Genomic DNA, 16773 nt, shown 5'->3' with positions numbered 1-16773 from the left:
TTTTTTTTTTTTTTTTTTTTGGTTTATTGTAATTCGGGTGAACATAGGTTTTGGGTTTTGAGATGAGAAACGATTTAGAAAGACAATGTAAACTCCCATAATCAATCGTGTTATGTTTAAAAATACTTGAGTCTAAGCAAAACTTTTTAGCAATTGTTTTTTTTGTATGAACAGAGGCACGCATTGGGTGGTGGACAAGGGTACGGTTCTTCTTTAAGGTATATCTACATTTGGGCCCATATCTATCCATATCGAAGGAATGGTGAAGTTTCTGCCTTGAGAAAATAATATCCAAATATCCATGTCTTAACAAGTAACAAGAGAAGAAGAAAGCTACCTCCTTTGTCGTTTGTCGATTTGTCATCAAAGGCGACAACACAAGTAGGCCCCACTACTTTTCGGTATCCCAACATCCCATTTCTATTATTGATGGGCTATAGGCTCAGTAAAGCATAATACTGTCAAATGGAGTTTAATTATAGGCCCAGGTAAATTACTCCCTAATTTGCAGCTCACTGACGCATATTACTCGTATATCCCCAAAGGTATAGAGCTGAAAGATAAATTAATCACTCACGCAAATAATTACTCCGTAAATTGCAGGCTTTGCAGCTCAGGTAAAATGACTTTCAAAGTTTATCTTTTCTTTTTAGTTCTAGAGTCATAGTGTTTTCTCGAAATTATTCCTGACTATAACAAGTTCCGACTCATCCAGTGCGATGTGACTGCAAATGAGTCGTATCATCTTAAGCCAGATTAACAACATTTGGAGTTTAGGAAATTATGTGAGCATACTTCTTTACACACCAATGAGTTGGAAGAACCGACAAGAAAAACATGCAATGTCTTTAAGCCCAATACTAAATGACGCCGTTTTAGACACAACTAGCAGGATAGATTTTAACTTCGCTTTATAGAAAGCTAAATGCAATCTAGCTACGGTGAGAGAAGCTGTAAAACAAAACTCATTGAGAAACGACAACTGACAATAACAAGTCTGAAAGATTTTGCATAAACAAATTCGTTTCCTAAATTCAAAATCTCATATCAAGTTGTAACCCATCAAAACTAGCGAAAACAGATACATAGGTCCAAATGTAAAGAAATTTGAGATGCAATGCAGACAATGAAAATGGTCGTTCTTGGAGGACTTGATCAACCCTGTTCTTTCTTAAGCCACAAGAGTACTAGCAGTTGTAGACTCGCTGCAAAAGTAAGAGCCAAGAATTATAATCAGAATTCACAAAAAAGAGATGATAATCAAGATCTTTATAGAACTCCAAAATGTTCAAGTACTTACTACTTCCAGACAGGTGGGAGCTTCTTGGTCTTCTTGTAGTAACGAGCAAGACGGTGGATTCTGCTCTCTACAAGAATCAACCTAAATTTGGAGTCCTTGTCTTTCCTGTTCCTCTCAAGGTGCTTGCGGATAGCAACAGCCTTCTTGATCAGGTGGTACAGATCCTCAGGAATCTCAGGTGCAAGACCTTATGGCAAAAAAATTACAAAAGATCTCTTAGTTCCACTGAACGTTCAATTATTAAAAAACAAACAAAGACTCTAGGGAGACTGAATAGTACCATGAGCTTTCAAGATTCTCAAAATCTTGCTTCCGGTAACACTTTTCACTTGTGGAATACCGTGAGAGTCACGAAGAATGACACCAATCTGTGAAGGAGTCAAACCCTTCTTTGCAAACTTGCAAATGGACTCATCAACCTATTTTGATCATCAAATAAACATCAAGACCAAACAGACTAAACACATTAGTCTTAAACAATAGTCAATACACCACAATATTAAGAGACCGGAGACCACTTTACTAACGGATTACATCAAAGATAAAGACTAAACAACAGATACCCAAAACAAACTACCACAATGAGATCGTAACTTCATAGATCTTTCCTATGACAAAATTACTTAATCTAACCAACCATTCATCACATTAAGATTAGAACATCTAACAAACAAACATCATCAAATCTCAAATGCGTATTCCAAATTTCCTAACCAAACTAGAATCAACTAACAAGAAAACTAGATTACAAGTCTACGAATCTTACATCCGTAGGGTTAGTCTTGAGCCAGCTCGGGGATGAACGCTTGTACGGCAGAGCAGACGCCGAGATACCCTTACTACAGAACACAAACAGATACAACAAAATGTAAGAGAACAATGTTTTTCAAATCATTTTACTCAAATCAGATAGGGAGAAAGAAACGAAGAGACGAACCCTCTACTGTGCATTCGACCCATGACTGCGACGGCGAAGAGATCTTCTTCCTCCCTTTACACTGAGATGTGTTCTTCTTCGGTTTCTTCCGGCTGGCGACTGCGCTCAAGAGAGTAATCAAAAAACCCTAAATGGCTCCCTTTTTATATATATCTCGCATCTTCTGGAAATGCCACAAGGTCATTTTGTCCCAAAGGTATTATGGGCCTTGGTTTTTTTATACATTGGCCCATTATAATTAAAGAGGCCTTGATAAAACTCGCGTCTGAGAAATTCATGCCTTGACGACAACGTTTAAGTAGTATTACTATATCTCAACTTTTGTGAATTAGCATTCATCATGTTTTGGTTTGATGACTAATATTGGCAGGATAAATATACAAATTTTGTGATTTACGTACGTGTGTTGTGTAATCAACTATTTAATTTGGAAATTTTTTATCAATACTATACAGTATATATAACGTTGAAAGACTTGGATACATAACAAAAATATCCAATGAGTCTGATTAAAGTCTAATCATCAACCTAATCAACAAAGACAGCATTTGTTAACACTTAACAACAAAACTCATTTTATTACTATTAAAAAATTAAAAATGTGTAGTTTTAAACAAAAGGAGAAACCTAATTAGATTGCTTTACGCCAATACCGATTCACAACAATGTATCTAGACAGAGAGAGTGATAACCGTCAGCCAAACTATCACATTACGTTACATCACAGTTCTAGAAGACTACTTAAGACTAAGAGTTAAGACCCAAATGATACATAAATTCTTTTATTTTATTTTCTTAAATCGAGTCAACAACATTAAATCTGTTGCACAACGTACCCTAGCTCGATCGAGCTAAAGAAATCAATTCTTTCGTATTTGAATGAATTATAAAGGTTATATAAATATTTATTGAAAGTAAAGCATGAGAAATAAGAAAAAAAGAGAATGAAGGACACGTGATGAGTGAGTTAAACAAATGTCAACGCTATAAGTCCATTTCCTTAAAGCCAAACCACACCCATTTATTAACCTAACTGCCTAACCGTCTTATCATCATCACCAATTCCTTCCCTTTATATATCTATTACAAAACCCTTTCTTCTTTCTTAAGCAAACAATACTTTCTCTAGATACGATCATCATGAAGCTCGTCTGGTCACCGGAAACAGCCTCTAACGCTTACATCCACACCGTTAGATCCGTAAGAATCCCTCCTCTGATTCAATATATATACCGTGTCCGTGCGTGCATTTTTACTTGTATATATACATAATCTTTTTTGTTCTTTTAGTAACGTTTCTACATCATCCTCAACTGATCGACCTAAATTTGTCTTTCATGAAAGAAATCTTGAATTCGTATATGAAGTTATGAATTACAGTTCTGTATTTACTATAATCTTTGTATTCCTGTTAAAAACAATCTTTTAATTTAAAGATATATATGATTCTTGTTTACTCGATCTTGATGTATATGAATCAAAATCTTGATCTTAATTTATGTGTATACATATGTGTGTCTTTTGAAGTGTAAAAGCTACAAAGAATCGAGCGTGGCGGAGTTTTTATCGGCTACGGCGGCGGGATGGAACACGAGGCTGATCGTCGAGACTTGGTCACGTGGAGACCCGATCGTAACCAGCGTCGGACTCGCCGTCGCGGCCATGCACACACGTGGAAGACACGTGTGCATAGTTCCTGACGAGGAGTCGAGGTCGGAGTACGAGGCGGTGATGAAAGGAGCCGTTAGGAGTGAATCGACGGAGGTGATGGTAGGAGAATCGACGGAGGACGTGGTTTAGAGAATCTCCGGCGTGGATTTCATGGTGGTTGATTCGAAACGCCGCGAGTTCGTCAAGGCGTTGGGATTAGCGAAAACGAGCAAAATGGGTGCCGTTTTGGTGTGCAAAAACGCCACGCAGAAATCTATCCCCGGGTTTAGATGGCATGGAATTTTGAGACGAGGGACACGTGTCGTGAGATCGGTGTTCTTACCCGTTGGAGGAGGATTAGATATCGCACACGTGGGAGCCAGTGGTAATAATGACTTGAAGAAGCTTCCTAGCCGTTGGATTAAACACATTGATCCTCAATCTGGAGAGGAACACTTGTTTAAGCGCTAGTCAACGTTACCATTTCTATAATCATGTAATATATCGAAAAGAATCTGGCCCCAAGTTAATAAAGTTTTGATGATTTGTTTCCACTTTTCTTTTGTTTTGAGATTTTTTTGCTAAAAGATCATATACTTTTGAATTAGATGATGAGAACAATATTGTTAATACGAAATTTGCAAACATTAACCTTAATGATCTTTATTTTGATAAGAAGATCTTCAACTCTATTCTTAGGACAAGATTTCACCCACTCAACTGATGTAATTGGGGATATATTGAAACTATAAGTTTGTGTAAATCTGTTAACCGGAATAATTTTGAAAACAATTTAATCATTTTTGGTTTGTACGTGTGTCCAACAGTGAAAATCACAATTCAGTTTCTTCTAAAGATAATTTTATATTTTACACAGATTTTTTTTTCATTTTTATAACTTTAATAAAATTTGGGAGTATTAGCTTCAATGGATATTTGTTTCCTTGTAAAAATAATTGTGTATTAGACTAATTAATTTCCATGTATCTTTTTATCTTTTTCCAAATTTATTGGTCAAGCTGACTCAAGAGGTGTCAAAAAACATTAATTACCTGGCTTAAATAAATAAACCTACAATTAGGCTTCAAACTTGTGGTTTTATAAATAAGTAGTTTTCATAACAACAGCCTCTCTATCCCTCTCAAAGTTGATACCATTAGTCTCTTCCATATCCTTGTAATTTTCCAAGTCAATATGCCATTTTACCTTATCTATTCAACAATGGACGCTACACAGTTATTATCATTCTTAGAGTTGGCATCCTCACAGCCACCACCACCACCACCAGTACCATCAAATGCAAGAAGGACACCATCATCAGCATCATCTGAAGCAGGACGAAAAAGGATCCGAAATGCTGATGACATGGACCTGATAAGCAAACTTCCGGATGAACTATTGGAAAATATCCTTTCGAAAGCACCCTTTAAATCTGCTGTCAGAACAAGTTCTGTATCTAAGCGATGGGTGAACTTGTGGAAACGGACGCCTCATTTATCTGTGGACATGAGTTTTATCATGCAAAGAGGAGGTCATGTTCACCAAGATTCTAAGAGTTTTTTCGAAGGGGTGACAAAGGTTTGTTGAGTTTTCTTTTCCCAAATCCTTACTCGCGTGTCTATATATATAGGGTTTCAATTTGATATTTTCTTTGTGAAGATGAAAGAATACATAGATAGGTCAACCTATAAACTGATGATTTAGATATATTATATAATTTGTTTTGAAGTTGTGTGGTAGAAGAAATGTTCTACACACATACGGTGATGAAGTCAAAAGTATTTAGATAACCTGAAGTGAGAAAAAATTACAGATGACAAACTATCTCTTAATTAAACACACTTGTTTACGTTTGATGGAAACATCATTTTTAACAGTTTATCACGCCAATAATTTAACTAATGATCTACTATATATATTAGATAACCGTTTTCACGCCAAATAACTAATCTACAATCTACTGACTACTGTATTAAATAACGGTTTCTCGTGCCAAAATCATATGTTATCTTGTGTAGTGAAAAACCGTTTATCTAATATAGTAGATCATAAGTTAGGTTGTATAATGATTATTAATTAAATAAATATAGATTGTGTAGTGAATGAAAAAAAAAAAACCAATTTAGGATTTAGTTTATTCCATGTATATGTTTAAGTGTTAATTTATGACAGTTTACAAATATCTTTAAATTTCTAATTAATTTGTGTTCTACAGACTTTAAACAATCATGGTGGCCCCCTAGAGAGCTGCAGAATCGGCAGTTGTGTATATCAATGTGAAGATGGTACGCTCGAAAGGTGGATCCAAACAGTGACTCGTGTGAAACATACCAAAGAGCTTACACTTGAGAACTATATTGTTGTCATGGGACCTATCGGTGGATATAATACGCTCAGGGTGTCCCCAAGTATATTCTCTCATCAGAGTCTCACTTCACTCTCACTCACTCGATATTATCTAACAGAGGCAGAGGCCTTTAAAAGTTGTTGCAATCTTAAAACCCTAAAGCTTTATGACATCATTGCCGATGTTAGTATCCTTAACAGTATTTTCGAAGCTTGCTCCTCTCTCGAGGTGCTTGTGTTGATCATCACATCCCTGAGCAGATCTGGTGTGTTGACGATCGAGAACAATAACTTAGAGTTCCTCCAAGTAGGTTGCCCTACTGTGATGGATAAAATGGAAGTCATTGCAGCTCGTTTGGAGATCTTCGACATCAAATATATCAACTGTAATGGATTCTTCATTAGTGCTCCTAAGGTCATTTTTAATAGGAGTTCTTGGGTTGGTGGTAAATACCCTCAACTCAACTACAATATTTCAAGTCTCGCTCAGGTACGTACTTACATGTATAACTTAGCAACACTATGTTTTCATCATATATGCATATAGTTATAATGACATGTGGTTTGCTCTGTATATATAAATGAACTTTAGGAGAAAAAAAGAATATGGTTTGAGCTTATGGTGAACGAGTACTATAAAATGAAACGGAAGGGATGTTTATCGGTGAGAGTAGACGTGACAAATCCAAAAGAACTCCAGATTTTGAAAGAAGTCTTACTGATGTGGGGTGAAGAAATGAGGGAGCTGGAGATCATATTCAAGGTACACATTAGTTTACTGACATTAATTCACTTTCATGCATGTTTTTGGATAACTCTGATCAGCTTTCTTTCGCACTCATATATTGTCATGTTACATATTTGCCTTTTAATTAGGACGGCAATGCTCGTGGAGAAGATCAGGCTGATCAATCTTCTTTTATCAATGGTGAAAACCCATTTCCAGATGCTTTCTTCGGGGTTGCTACTGTTTGGATGTACAACTTTGATCGTTCGAATGAAGTGCAATTTGCATTAGCGTCACGTTTTGTGAAACACGGAACAGTGATTGACAAGCTCATGATAGAGACATCATCGTACCCTCCAATGAAGAGGCTATTAACTGAAGGAAAAGTAGCCCAGCTAAGGCAACTTTGTGACTATGGTTTAAGTATTGAATCTTTCTGATCGATCATGAGTTCTGGTTCCAAATCTATCCCATTCATACCCTTTCCCCTTTATTACTTTTGAGGATTATCTTGTGTTTTTTATATATATTTCAAGAACTGTTTTTTTTTTTATTTGGTCTTTTAATATTTTGAGAGATTTGGATATTTAAGGTTTGATATTGTATTGAACTATTGATTTGGATATTATCTGGTTTTGTTTCATTATTATTATTGTCTTTCTGTTTTGGTCAATGCTATTTCAAGAGAGTAGAAGGAAGGATCGTTTCTGCTTTTATAATATAAGATCATATATATATATATATATATTAATCTATATGAACTATTGAAGAAGATGAACATATATATATGTTGTGGCCAACAAAGCCAACTTGGAATCTTTGTCCTTTAGAAAAACCCCACCACAATTTTAATGATGTCTTTAGCCTTCCATAGGAAGACATCTACACTGCCTAAAGTGAAGCATCAATCTTCATGTTAGTAGCTTTCTCTCCTTGACATGCCACTTCCTCTCTCTTCTCTACATATTGCTGTTTTACATGCATGGGATGATGATGATGATGTTGATCAAAGTCATTTCCTTCAGATATTACTGGGAATCAAAGTCTGGTTTCGAAGGGTACTCAAGTCCCTGCAGCTCGGGCATTCGCCTTAGATCTTCTTCTGTGTATCCTGGGATTAACCAGTATCTCTTATCCATTCCAAATACCTATACAATGAATCCCCAAAAGACCGATAAAACAACTTATATAGCTTCAAAGGCTTTATACTCAGATGGAAGAAAGAATATTAAGCCAATGGCTTTAACTAATAACTTACCTGTTCAAAGTTTTTCTTTTTACCGAGATCATAACGCCATTTTGTAGTGGTTTTCTTCTCATATGCCTGTTCACAACTCAAGACCAAGAAAGTTTCATGAGAAAGGACGGACTAAGAAAAGTAAATAGTCTAAAGACCAAAGTTCTCATTAGAGCAAAAAGAAAGCTCGAAGCTTAAGCCATGGGAACCGAAACTGTAAAGAGTCTAAAACCTATATCCTCATTCGAAACAACGGAAAGGTCGAAGCTTAAGCAATGGGATTCAACTGCCATAAAGTGTAAGGAGTTGAAACATCCAAAAGGAACAGAACTTACCTCTATCGTTGTAGTATTGCCAGCTACCAATGAAATGTGCATGATTAAGAAACCCATCACGCTCAAAGCAAAGGCCAAGTTTAAAACTGTCGTATGATGAAACAAGGTGACATTGATTAATAAAGTGAAACCAAATACACTAATAAGTACCATATATAGTATAAGGAAGTTCAAACATACCAAATGCAAGAAAAGTAGTAGCAAGAGTTCCCGGGGTTCCAGGTATTTCTTCATCACTAAAGAACGCAATGAAGTGCGGCATAAGAACCAAAGTCACAAGAGTCGTCTCTAAGAATGTGTAGAACTGCATTTGAACATTATAAAAACACACACACAGAAGTTGTGACAAGAGGGACCAAGATTACAAAACTCAAGATGGAATAAAATTAGTGCTAAAAAACCATACTTACCAAGAAAAGAAGAAAATACTTATAATTTAGTGCTCCTACACAGTTAACAACCCAAACGCAATGGTGATCCATCTTCAACACACACCGACCACCTAGAATTGAATCAACATCACAACAATTTCAGTTTTCAAGACTCTTACTATATATGGTAAAGAAGAGAAGAAGCTGATGGAAACTTACAAACAGAACAATGATGACAACGGGAAGGTTTTAGTTGATTGCACTTCCTACAAAAGCGAACTCTTGGGTTTGAAGAATCAGGAGGCTGTAAACCAACGAACTCCAAACTGTTTAACGGATCAGATTCACCTCTTTCCTCATCAGTAGATGGTCTCCAGTTAGGAGGCACAACACCAGGATCAGTAAATACAACAGAGAAGTAGCTCCACAAAAGCATTGCCAGCTGCAGCAAAATGAAAAAAAGAACACATCATTTCGCTAAATTCACATCTAAACTTTGTTGACCAAAAAATTGACTAAAGCATGAAGCTTTTAACAAGAATAAGTAAGCTATGATCGAGAGAGAGAGAGAGAGATTGACTTACAAGGAAATGGAAAAGGATTAGGATAGTAAGAGCAGCAAGAGAATCAAGGCCACCTTGAGAAAGTGCCGCAGGTCCATAGTTAGTCAAAACGACAGCGTAATAAGTGACACCGACAACACCAAAAACCAAAAGGATCATGATCGATCCAAGACCTCGTAAAGCCGTACAGAATTTGAATACGTTCCAAGCCATTGTTGTACCAGATCTATGCATAGTCTCTCTCTCAAACCAAATTGTTGTTTTTTTTTTCTTTCTATATATATATATATATATATAAAAAATAAACCTTTTTTTTGGATCTCCTTCAGAGTCAAGAGGAAAGACGCGTAGTCAAAAGAAGATAACTCCAAGGCCAAAGAAAAAGAAAGAAGTGTGTTTTGTTTCTGGGGAAATAATTTTGAAGAGGTCTTTAAGCTTTCTTAGGGATTTTTTAAGAATCTGGATGGAACAAGAAAAAACAATCTAAGAAATAAAATGAGAGTGATGCAGAGACCCCATGAACGAGGAATGATGATGGTGGAGCTTGAAGAATGAGACTTTTTCTCCTTCTTTGGATTCGTTTTTCCCCTTTTGGAGCTAACAAAGAAATTTCAGACCAAAACTAAAAAGATTTGTTGTTTAATGACTTTTGAGTTAATCAAGTCTTTCAGGAAGCCCAAACTGTATAATCAGTTTTGTTTTTTTTTTACTCCCCGTAATTTACTAATTTTGGTTATATTTCTGATAGGTTAAAAAAAATTGGGAAACGAAAATGGAAAAAACAAACGCCCACCGTGGGGCTCGAACCCACGACCACAAGGTTAAGAGCCTTGCGCTCTACCAACTGAGCTAGACGGGCTTGTTATTTATTAATCTAAATAGCAACTTATTATTACTTGATCTACCATTCATTCAGTCAGCGGATGGTGACTTACTTTCTTACTAGTTATAAACTTATAATGTCAGTTTTTTCTTTATTGGGCTCTATTGGGCTCTATTGGGCCGATAATTTATAGATATTAGTAGGCCCTTTAACCAAACTTCTTCTTCTTACTCCAAAGAGCAATCGAAAGACGAATCCGAGCTACTGAAGATGGCTTCCATGGCGTCACCGACCACTTGCTTGTACCACCACAAATGCCGGAGAAAACTTGTTTCCTATGCCCGTCGTATCAGTGGCTCGATTCCAGAGACTTCAGATGACAAACATCCCAAGCTAATTGGTCGAAGGTACCCTCTCTCTCTCTCTCTCTCTCTGGACATGAGACTCTGTTTATCACCGGACCAAGTATCTGATTTTTGAAATTTTGTGTAAAATCGGAAGAGAGATCATACTTAGGAGCAGTGAATTAGCTATGATCGGAGCTATATTCCAGCTCAGGTATGTTTTCTTTCTTCTTCGGGATTCTACAGGTGTTATGATGGTTTTTAGATGATGAAGATGATGAAATGTTGTTCTGTGATTGGTTTAAAGTGGGAAAAAACCAGATTATCTCGGAAAACAAAAGAACGAGAGATTAGCTGTGTCCTGCCACTAATAACTGTATCTCCACTTCTGAGAATATCAGTGATCGAGTGCATTATGCTCCTCCATGGTAATTGGTAAATATTCATATTTTGGTCTTGATCTGCTTTGAAATAAAAGTTGATCATCTTATTATACTGTTGTTGCGTGTGGGTAGGAACTATAATGAAGGAAGGAAAACAGCTGTAAACAGAGAAGTTGCAATGAAAGAGCTTCTTAATGTGGTATAAGTAACCTTAGACATGAACTAAAATCTTAAGAAAATGAATGGAAATCACACCACTCAAGAGAAGTTTTTGATACTCGCCCTATAGTTACATCAGTTCAATGACCGTTGTTGCAGATCAAGTCGGTGAAACCTGACAAATTTACTCCTCGGATTGTGGAAAAGAAGGATGACTATGTTCATGTTGAATATGAAAGTCCAATCTTAGGAGTAAGTAATATTATGCTTCTTTTTTTTTTTTTGTCTTTCTCAATCAACATAGCTAAAGATTTTGGACTCTTTCGCAGTTAGTAGATGATGTTGAATTCTTGTTTCCTCCTGGGAAGAACTCGACAGTGGAGTATCGATCTGCATCGCGTAAAGGGAACTTCGACTTTGATGTGAATAGAAAGCGAATAAAGGTAAAAAGAACTTGGATGCTAAAATATCTATGTTACTGCCACTGGCTAAACAGCTAATCTGCTTTCATTTTTTATCTGTGGAGGCATTGCGACAAGAGCTGGAGAAGAAGGGATGGGTATCAGAGAACAGCTTCTGATTAAGGACACAAAAGAGCTTCCAGATTCTAATCTTGTCTCGATTAAATTTCTTAATGCAATGCCCTATGTAAAAACATTTCAATAAACGAGAGACGTAGTGTTTGAACACAATGATTTGAGTGATTCATACAAAAAGAAAACAGTTTTGGAGAAACTTCAGATACGAGTCATGATTTCAACTGTGAAGCATCAAATCCAACAACAGTTCATACGAGTTCTACAACTCAGGAAGCCTAATGTTGAAGTGAAAATAACAAACCAGAAGGACATGGGTTGGCTAAATGAGCTTAGTCTTTCCTCATGTCCATAAGTTCAGTCTTGATACCGTCGGGCATCAGCCTTAAGTATCATAATCTCAAGCTTGTCTCCCTATTACGGCAAACAATTCACAAAGTATTAGTCAGAGACAAACAATTAACGAAGATGCGCAACATTGATATAAGTAAATGTTCTGGTAATACCTTAGAGTAAACGCAAATGATATGAACACATAGGCTGAGTTTTTGGTGGCGTTGTGACAAAAGAAGACACAAATAGGGCAACTTACAGTGTAGATATCCCTCTCGGTGGCAGAGGCGAAAACAGTTTTCACCAAAGTCAACTGCTTCGGTTTCTGAAAGGGCTGTGTTCGAATCCTACATGGTGGCAGAAGACGAATAAATAAGCAACTGAATTATTCATTTTATGCTAACAACAATGCGTAACACCAAAGCAGGGATGAAGATTATCAACAAACCTGTTTAGGTAGCAGAAGAGGACTCGGAGACTTGAGCAGGTTTTCAAGGAAAGGCATGATGAGTGTGGAACCAGAACCTTGAGCACCGTATTCAACTCCCTCATATGACCCAACAGCGTCGTAAGTAAAGACACACCCTTTTCCTGGATATAATCAAGACTAAAGATCACACAATGTACCTCTTCTATAGGCACATCATAACAAAGAAAAAGAAGAAGAGCATTTTGATTTTTTGCCTTCCTCGTCAAGCCCTCCTAGAACATTAAAGACATAGTAGGAGAAAAACCGCGTAAAATAAAACGGGGTGGAGAGAGGCTGGGGCCGCTAGGCCATTGCAGGACAGATCATCTGCTTTTAATGCTGATGTTGATAGATCTGCAGGACACCAAACACAGAGAACACTCTTACTTATATGTTAAAAAAAGAAAAATCTTATATATGCAAAGGTAAATATATTTGATCAAAAGACCAAAGGAAACCTCACCAAGTGTCTGGATTTGGATCAAAGGACCAAATCAAACCACACCACGTGTCTGGATTTGAGATCCTTCTGCAATGCTTTCACATCAGCCTGAAAGCCAGAGGAAGACAACACAGCTTTGTCTGCTCTGCAGAAGTTAAAAGAAGACAACAGCTTAACAAGATTCTTGCAAGTTTAACTAAGATGAGCATTATATCTGACTGACTGCAACACCTTCTAATTTTGCAATCACCATATAATAGTGATTCTTGCACTTTTTTGTACCATTGCTTTTTAATTAAATGAAGACTGCAAAGCTGCTTGTCTAGAATAACCAGAAGAATGCATTTTGATGATGCACCATTATTTAACTAAACAAATCGAGGGGTTAGGAATTTCAGAGTCTTACAAGTATATAGCACGCTGCGGTTCGATACCATCTTCGCTGGAAGCAGACTTCAAACAACCTAGAATCCAAAAAAGAATATCAAGTTTCATAGCCTAGAAAACAGTTTAGTCAATAAAAAGAGCAGGGAAGATTCAAGAAGTGGTTCTGATCTAGCTTTTTCAAAATGGCTCTGTGTTTCCTATCTCTACATTGAACCATAGCTGTAGGTAGTATAGAAGCTAATCTTAGTATATGACTGATACAGGTCCGTAACTAATTCGTTTTCAAGGATGTTTGGAATCTTCATGACAAATATAGAATACAAACAGCGTACCTGCCGCTTCTTGTCCAGTCATGGCATCAACAACAAGTAACACTTCTGTGCGATTCAGAAATTTCTTCACGTCTTTTAATTCGCCCATCATGCCTTTATCTATCTGTCACAAAGAGAGTCAATTTCATTACTAAAGCTGCAATAGATATATGATACAATAACTTTCAAATACGAAAGATTACCTGAAGCCTCCCTGCAGTATTCATGATAAACTACTTCCATATTACTCCTTTTTAGCTTCTTTTAGACCTTCTTTAGCTACATCTGCAGGTTTTACATCAGTCCCTGCTGTATGAACCAGCACACCAACCTGAAACAAAGAGGGCATCGAATATTATCACATGCTCACAAACATGATCTCTTAAGCCATTTCTACGAATGCATACGATGCTTCAAAACTAAAAAAAAAAATCAATACCTGTTCAGCTAAAATGAAAAGTTGATGGATGGCAGCAGGTCGGTAAACATCTCCAGCAATAAGCATGCAAGACATTCCCTGTAGATACCATAAACGTCAGTGTAATTTGACATATAGTAACAAACAATCCCATCAAAAAATCTACATTGTATTTTGAAAAAGCATATCTGCTGCTGCTGCTTCTTTAGAGCAAGCAAACAGTTGTCTTCCCAAATCCTTAGAGCCCAGGCAACAGTATTAATGTAGGACCTGAGTTACTTAGCAAAGTGTAGATCAGATACTTATCCTCCACCCATCAATTTGTTGGATAAACTTCGATGACTTGAAGCCCAAGATATCATTAGCAAGTTGGTTAATGACATAAGTACTATGACAGATTTAGTCATAGTACATGATGAGCACTAGCTCATCATGTATAACCTACAATGATAAGCCACACTTTAGTCAAGATTAATGTTTCCGAGCCAATTACCAAAGCTAACAGCTTTGATTATTACAAGAGAATCATAATTTTTGCTCAAGAGCAAAAAGAAAAAAAACAGAGAAAAAAGAAATCGAACCTCAGCCAATGAGTTTAAGATGGATCACCATTGTGTTTGGGTTGTTAACTGTGTAGGAGTACTAAATTATAAGTATTTTCTTCTTTTCTTGGTAAGTATGGTTTTTTAGCACTAATTTTATTCCATCTTGAGTTTTGTAATCTTGGTCCCTCTTGTCACAACTTCTGTGTGTGTGTTTTTATAATGTTCAAATGCAGTTCTACACATTCTTAGAGACGACTCTTGTGACTTTGGTTCTTATGCCGCACTTCATTGCGTTCTTTAGTGATGAAGAAATACCTGGAACCCCGGGAACTCTTGCTACTACTTTTCTTGCATTTGGTATGTTTGAACTTCCTTATACTATATATGGTACTTATTAGTGTATTTGGTTTCACTTTATTAATCAATGTCACCTTGTTTCATCATACGACAGTTTTAAACTTGGCCTTTGCTTTGAGCGTGATGGGTTTCTTAATCATGCACATTTCATTGGTAGCTGGCAATACTACAACGATAGAGGTAAGTTCTGTTCCTTTTGGATGTTTCAACTCCTTACACTTTATGGCAGTTGAATCCCATTGCTTAAGCTTCGACCTTTCCGTTGTTTCGAATGAGGATATAGGTTTTAGACTCTTTACAGTTTCGGTTCCCATGGCTTAAGCTTCGAGCTTTCTTTTTGCTCTAATGAGAACTTTGGTCTTTAGACTATTTACTTTTCTTAGTCCGTCCTTTCTCATGAAACTTTCTTGGTCTTGAGTTGTGAACAGGCATATGAGAAGAAAACCACTACAAAATGGCGTTATGATCTCGGTAAAAAGAAAAACTTTGAACAGGTAAGTTATTAGTTAAAGCCATTGGCTTAATATTCTTTCTTCCATCTGAGTATAAAGCCTTTGAAGCTATATAAGTTGTTTTATCGGTCTTTTGGGGATTCATTGTATAGGTATTTGGAATGGATAAGAGATACTGGTTAATCCCAGGATACACAGAAGAAGATCTAAGGCGAATGCCCGAGCTGCAGGGACTTGAGTACCCTTCGAAACCAGACTTTGATTCCCAGTAATATCTGAAGGAAATGACTTTGATCAACATCATCATCATCATCCCATGCATGTAAAACAGCAATATGTAGAGAAGAGAGAGGAAGTGGCATGTCAAGGAGAGAAAGCTACTAACATGAAGATTGATGCTTCACTTTAGGCAGTGTAGATGTCTTCCTATGGAAGGCTAAAGACATCATTAAAATTGTGGTGGGGTTTTTCTAAAGGACAAAGATTCCAAGTTGGCTTTGTTGGCCACAACATATATATATGTTCATCTTCTTCAATAGTTCATATAGATTAATATATATATATATATATATGATCTTATATTATAAAAGCAGAAACGATCCTTCCTTCTACTCTCTTGAAATAGCATTGACCAAAACAGAAAGACAATAATAATAATGAAACAAAACCAGATAATATCCAAATCAATAGTTCAATACAATATCAAACCTTAAATATCCAAATCTCTCAAAATATTAAAAGACCAAATAAAAAAAAAAACAGTTCTTGAAATATATATAAAAAACACAAGATAATCCTCAAAAGTAATAAAGGGGAAAGGGTATGAATGGGATAGATTTGGAACCAGAACTCATGATCGATCAGAAAGATTCAATACTTAAACCATAGTCACAAAGTTGCCTTAGCTGGGCTACTTTTCCTTCAGTTAATAGCCTCTTCATTGGAGGGTACGATGATGTCTCTATCATGAGCTTGTCAATCACTGTTCCGTGTTTCACAAAACGTGACGCTAATGCAAATTGCACTTCATTCGAACGATCAAAGTTGTACATCCAAACAGTAGCAACCCCGAAGAAAGCATCTGGAAATGGGTTTTCACCATTGATAAAAGAAGATTGATCAGCCTGATCTTCTCCACGAGCATTGCCGTCCTAATTAAAAGGCAAATATGTAACATGACAATATATGAGTGCGAAAGAAAGCTGATCAGAGTTATCCAAAAACATGCATGAAAGTGAATTAATGTCAGTAAACTAATGTGTACCTTGAATATGATCTCCAGCTCCCTCATTTCTTCACCCCACATCAGTAAGACTTCTTTCAAAATCTGGAGTTCTTTTGGATTTGT

At 36.6% G+C, this 16773-nt stretch overlaps 7 protein-coding genes, 1 non-coding gene and 3 pseudogenes across 8 annotated transcripts in view; 5 read left to right on the top strand and 6 right to left on the bottom strand.

Moving 5' to 3' along the window:
* The window catches only part of LOC104699822 (transketolase-1, chloroplastic), a gene marked incomplete in the record, with an annotated part of 3569 nt that extends 3456 nt beyond the window's left edge, over positions 1 to 113 (top strand). The window contains 1 exon segment of the mRNA XM_019227357.1: positions 23 to 113.
* On the bottom strand, positions 953 to 2366 carry LOC104699821 (40S ribosomal protein S13-1). Its single transcript, XM_010415217.1, has 5 exons — positions 2238 to 2366; positions 2067 to 2139; positions 1581 to 1719; positions 1301 to 1487; positions 953 to 1205 (listed from the first exon to the last, which is right to left on the bottom strand). Exons 1-5 carry the CDS (start codon positions 2258 to 2260, stop codon positions 1172 to 1174), a joined length of 456 nt encoding a protein of 151 aa, XP_010413519.1. The 5' UTR covers positions 2261 to 2366; the 3' UTR covers positions 953 to 1171.
* Positions 3276 to 4517, top strand: LOC104699820 (annotated as a pseudogene).
* LOC104699819 (F-box protein At3g60790-like) lies at positions 5109 to 7587 on the top strand. Its single transcript, XM_010415216.2, has 4 exons — positions 5109 to 5465; positions 6103 to 6723; positions 6826 to 6996; positions 7110 to 7587. The coding sequence occupies exons 1-4, from the start codon at positions 5109 to 5111 to the stop codon at positions 7398 to 7400; spliced, it is 1440 nt and encodes a 479-aa protein (XP_010413518.2). The 3' UTR covers positions 7401 to 7587.
* On the bottom strand, positions 7723 to 10103 carry LOC104699818 (probable protein S-acyltransferase 14). Its single transcript, XM_010415214.2, has 7 exons — positions 9488 to 10103; positions 9123 to 9345; positions 8943 to 9034; positions 8713 to 8836; positions 8533 to 8618; positions 8219 to 8284; positions 7723 to 8108 (listed from the first exon to the last, which is right to left on the bottom strand). The coding sequence occupies exons 1-7, from the start codon at positions 9698 to 9700 to the stop codon at positions 7989 to 7991; spliced, it is 924 nt and encodes a 307-aa protein (XP_010413516.1). The 5' UTR covers positions 9701 to 10103; the 3' UTR covers positions 7723 to 7988.
* Positions 10253 to 10325, bottom strand: TRNAK-CUU. Its single transcript has one exon. It is a non-coding gene; the product is annotated as a tRNA-Lys (tRNA).
* LOC104699817 lies at positions 10538 to 11867 on the top strand (annotated as a pseudogene).
* LOC104699814 (proteasome subunit beta type-1) overlaps positions 11919 to 16773 on the bottom strand; it is a 14815-nt gene continuing 9960 nt past the window's right edge. The window contains exon 8 of the mRNA XM_010415211.2: positions 11919 to 11935. The gene's annotated coding sequence lies outside the window, so the exon portion shown is untranslated. The remainder of the gene's footprint in view (positions 11936 to 16773) is intronic.
* LOC104704171 lies at positions 11958 to 14167 on the bottom strand (annotated as a pseudogene).
* On the top strand, positions 14671 to 15963 carry LOC104699816 (probable protein S-acyltransferase 14). Its single transcript, XM_010415213.1, has 5 exons — positions 14671 to 14743; positions 14850 to 14973; positions 15068 to 15153; positions 15402 to 15467; positions 15578 to 15963. Exons 1-5 carry the CDS (start codon positions 14672 to 14674, stop codon positions 15695 to 15697), a joined length of 468 nt encoding a protein of 155 aa, XP_010413515.1. The 5' UTR covers position 14671; the 3' UTR covers positions 15698 to 15963.
* On the bottom strand, positions 16099 to 16765 carry LOC104699815 (F-box protein At3g60790). Its single transcript, XM_010415212.1, has 2 exons — positions 16690 to 16765; positions 16099 to 16576 (listed from the first exon to the last, which is right to left on the bottom strand). The coding sequence occupies exons 1-2, from the start codon at positions 16729 to 16731 to the stop codon at positions 16286 to 16288; spliced, it is 333 nt and encodes a 110-aa protein (XP_010413514.1). The 5' UTR covers positions 16732 to 16765; the 3' UTR covers positions 16099 to 16285.

Source organism: Camelina sativa, chromosome 7 (genome assembly GCF_000633955.1).
Source record: "Camelina sativa cultivar DH55 chromosome 7, Cs, whole genome shotgun sequence".
Lineage (NCBI taxonomy): Eukaryota > Viridiplantae > Streptophyta > Magnoliopsida > Brassicales > Brassicaceae > Camelina > Camelina sativa.
Note: the sequence above shows the minus strand (reverse complement) of the source record. Positions and strands in the feature narration are given on the sequence as shown.

Excerpts from the sequence above, each read along its gene's own strand:
- LOC104699821 (XM_010415217.1), bottom strand. The coding sequence starts at position 2,260 with ATGGGTCGAATGCACAGTAGAGG. Across the intron at positions 2,140-2,237 it reads GGTCGAATGCACAGTAGAGG|TAAGGGTATCTCGGCGTCTG; the intron begins GTTCGTCTCTTC and ends TGTGTTCTGTAG. Across the intron at positions 1,720-2,066 it reads TCAAGACTAACCCTACGGAT|GTTGATGAGTCCATTTGCAA; the intron begins GTAAGATTCGTA and ends TGATCAAAATAG.
- LOC104699819 (XM_010415216.2), top strand. The coding sequence starts at position 5,109 with ATGGACGCTACACAGTTATTATCATTCTTAGAGTTGGCATCCTCACAG. Across the intron at positions 5,466-6,102 it reads TTTTCGAAGGGGTGACAAAG|ACTTTAAACAATCATGGTGG; the intron begins GTTTGTTGAGTT and ends TGTGTTCTACAG. Across the intron at positions 6,997-7,109 it reads AGCTGGAGATCATATTCAAG|GACGGCAATGCTCGTGGAGA; the intron begins GTACACATTAGT and ends CCTTTTAATTAG.
- LOC104699818 (XM_010415214.2), bottom strand. The coding sequence starts at position 9,700 with ATGCATAGATCTGGTACAACAATGGCTTGGAACGTATTCAAATTCTGT. Across the intron at positions 8,837-8,942 it reads AGTATTTTCTTCTTTTCTTG|TTCTACACATTCTTAGAGAC; the intron begins GTAAGTATGGTT and ends GTTCAAATGCAG. Across the intron at positions 8,109-8,218 it reads AAAAGAAAAACTTTGAACAG|GTATTTGGAATGGATAAGAG; the intron begins GTAAGTTATTAG and ends TTCATTGTATAG.
- LOC104699816 (XM_010415213.1), top strand. The coding sequence starts at position 14,672 with ATGGATCACCATTGTGTTTGGGTTGTTAACTGTGTAGGAGTACTAAAT. Across the intron at positions 14,744-14,849 it reads AGTATTTTCTTCTTTTCTTG|TTCTACACATTCTTAGAGAC; the intron begins GTAAGTATGGTT and ends GTTCAAATGCAG. Across the intron at positions 15,154-15,401 it reads GCAATACTACAACGATAGAG|GCATATGAGAAGAAAACCAC; the intron begins GTAAGTTCTGTT and ends AGTTGTGAACAG.
- LOC104699815 (XM_010415212.1), bottom strand. The coding sequence starts at position 16,731 with ATGTGGGGTGAAGAAATGAGGGAGCTGGAGATCATATTCAAG. Across the intron at positions 16,577-16,689 it reads AGCTGGAGATCATATTCAAG|GACGGCAATGCTCGTGGAGA; the intron begins GTACACATTAGT and ends CCTTTTAATTAG.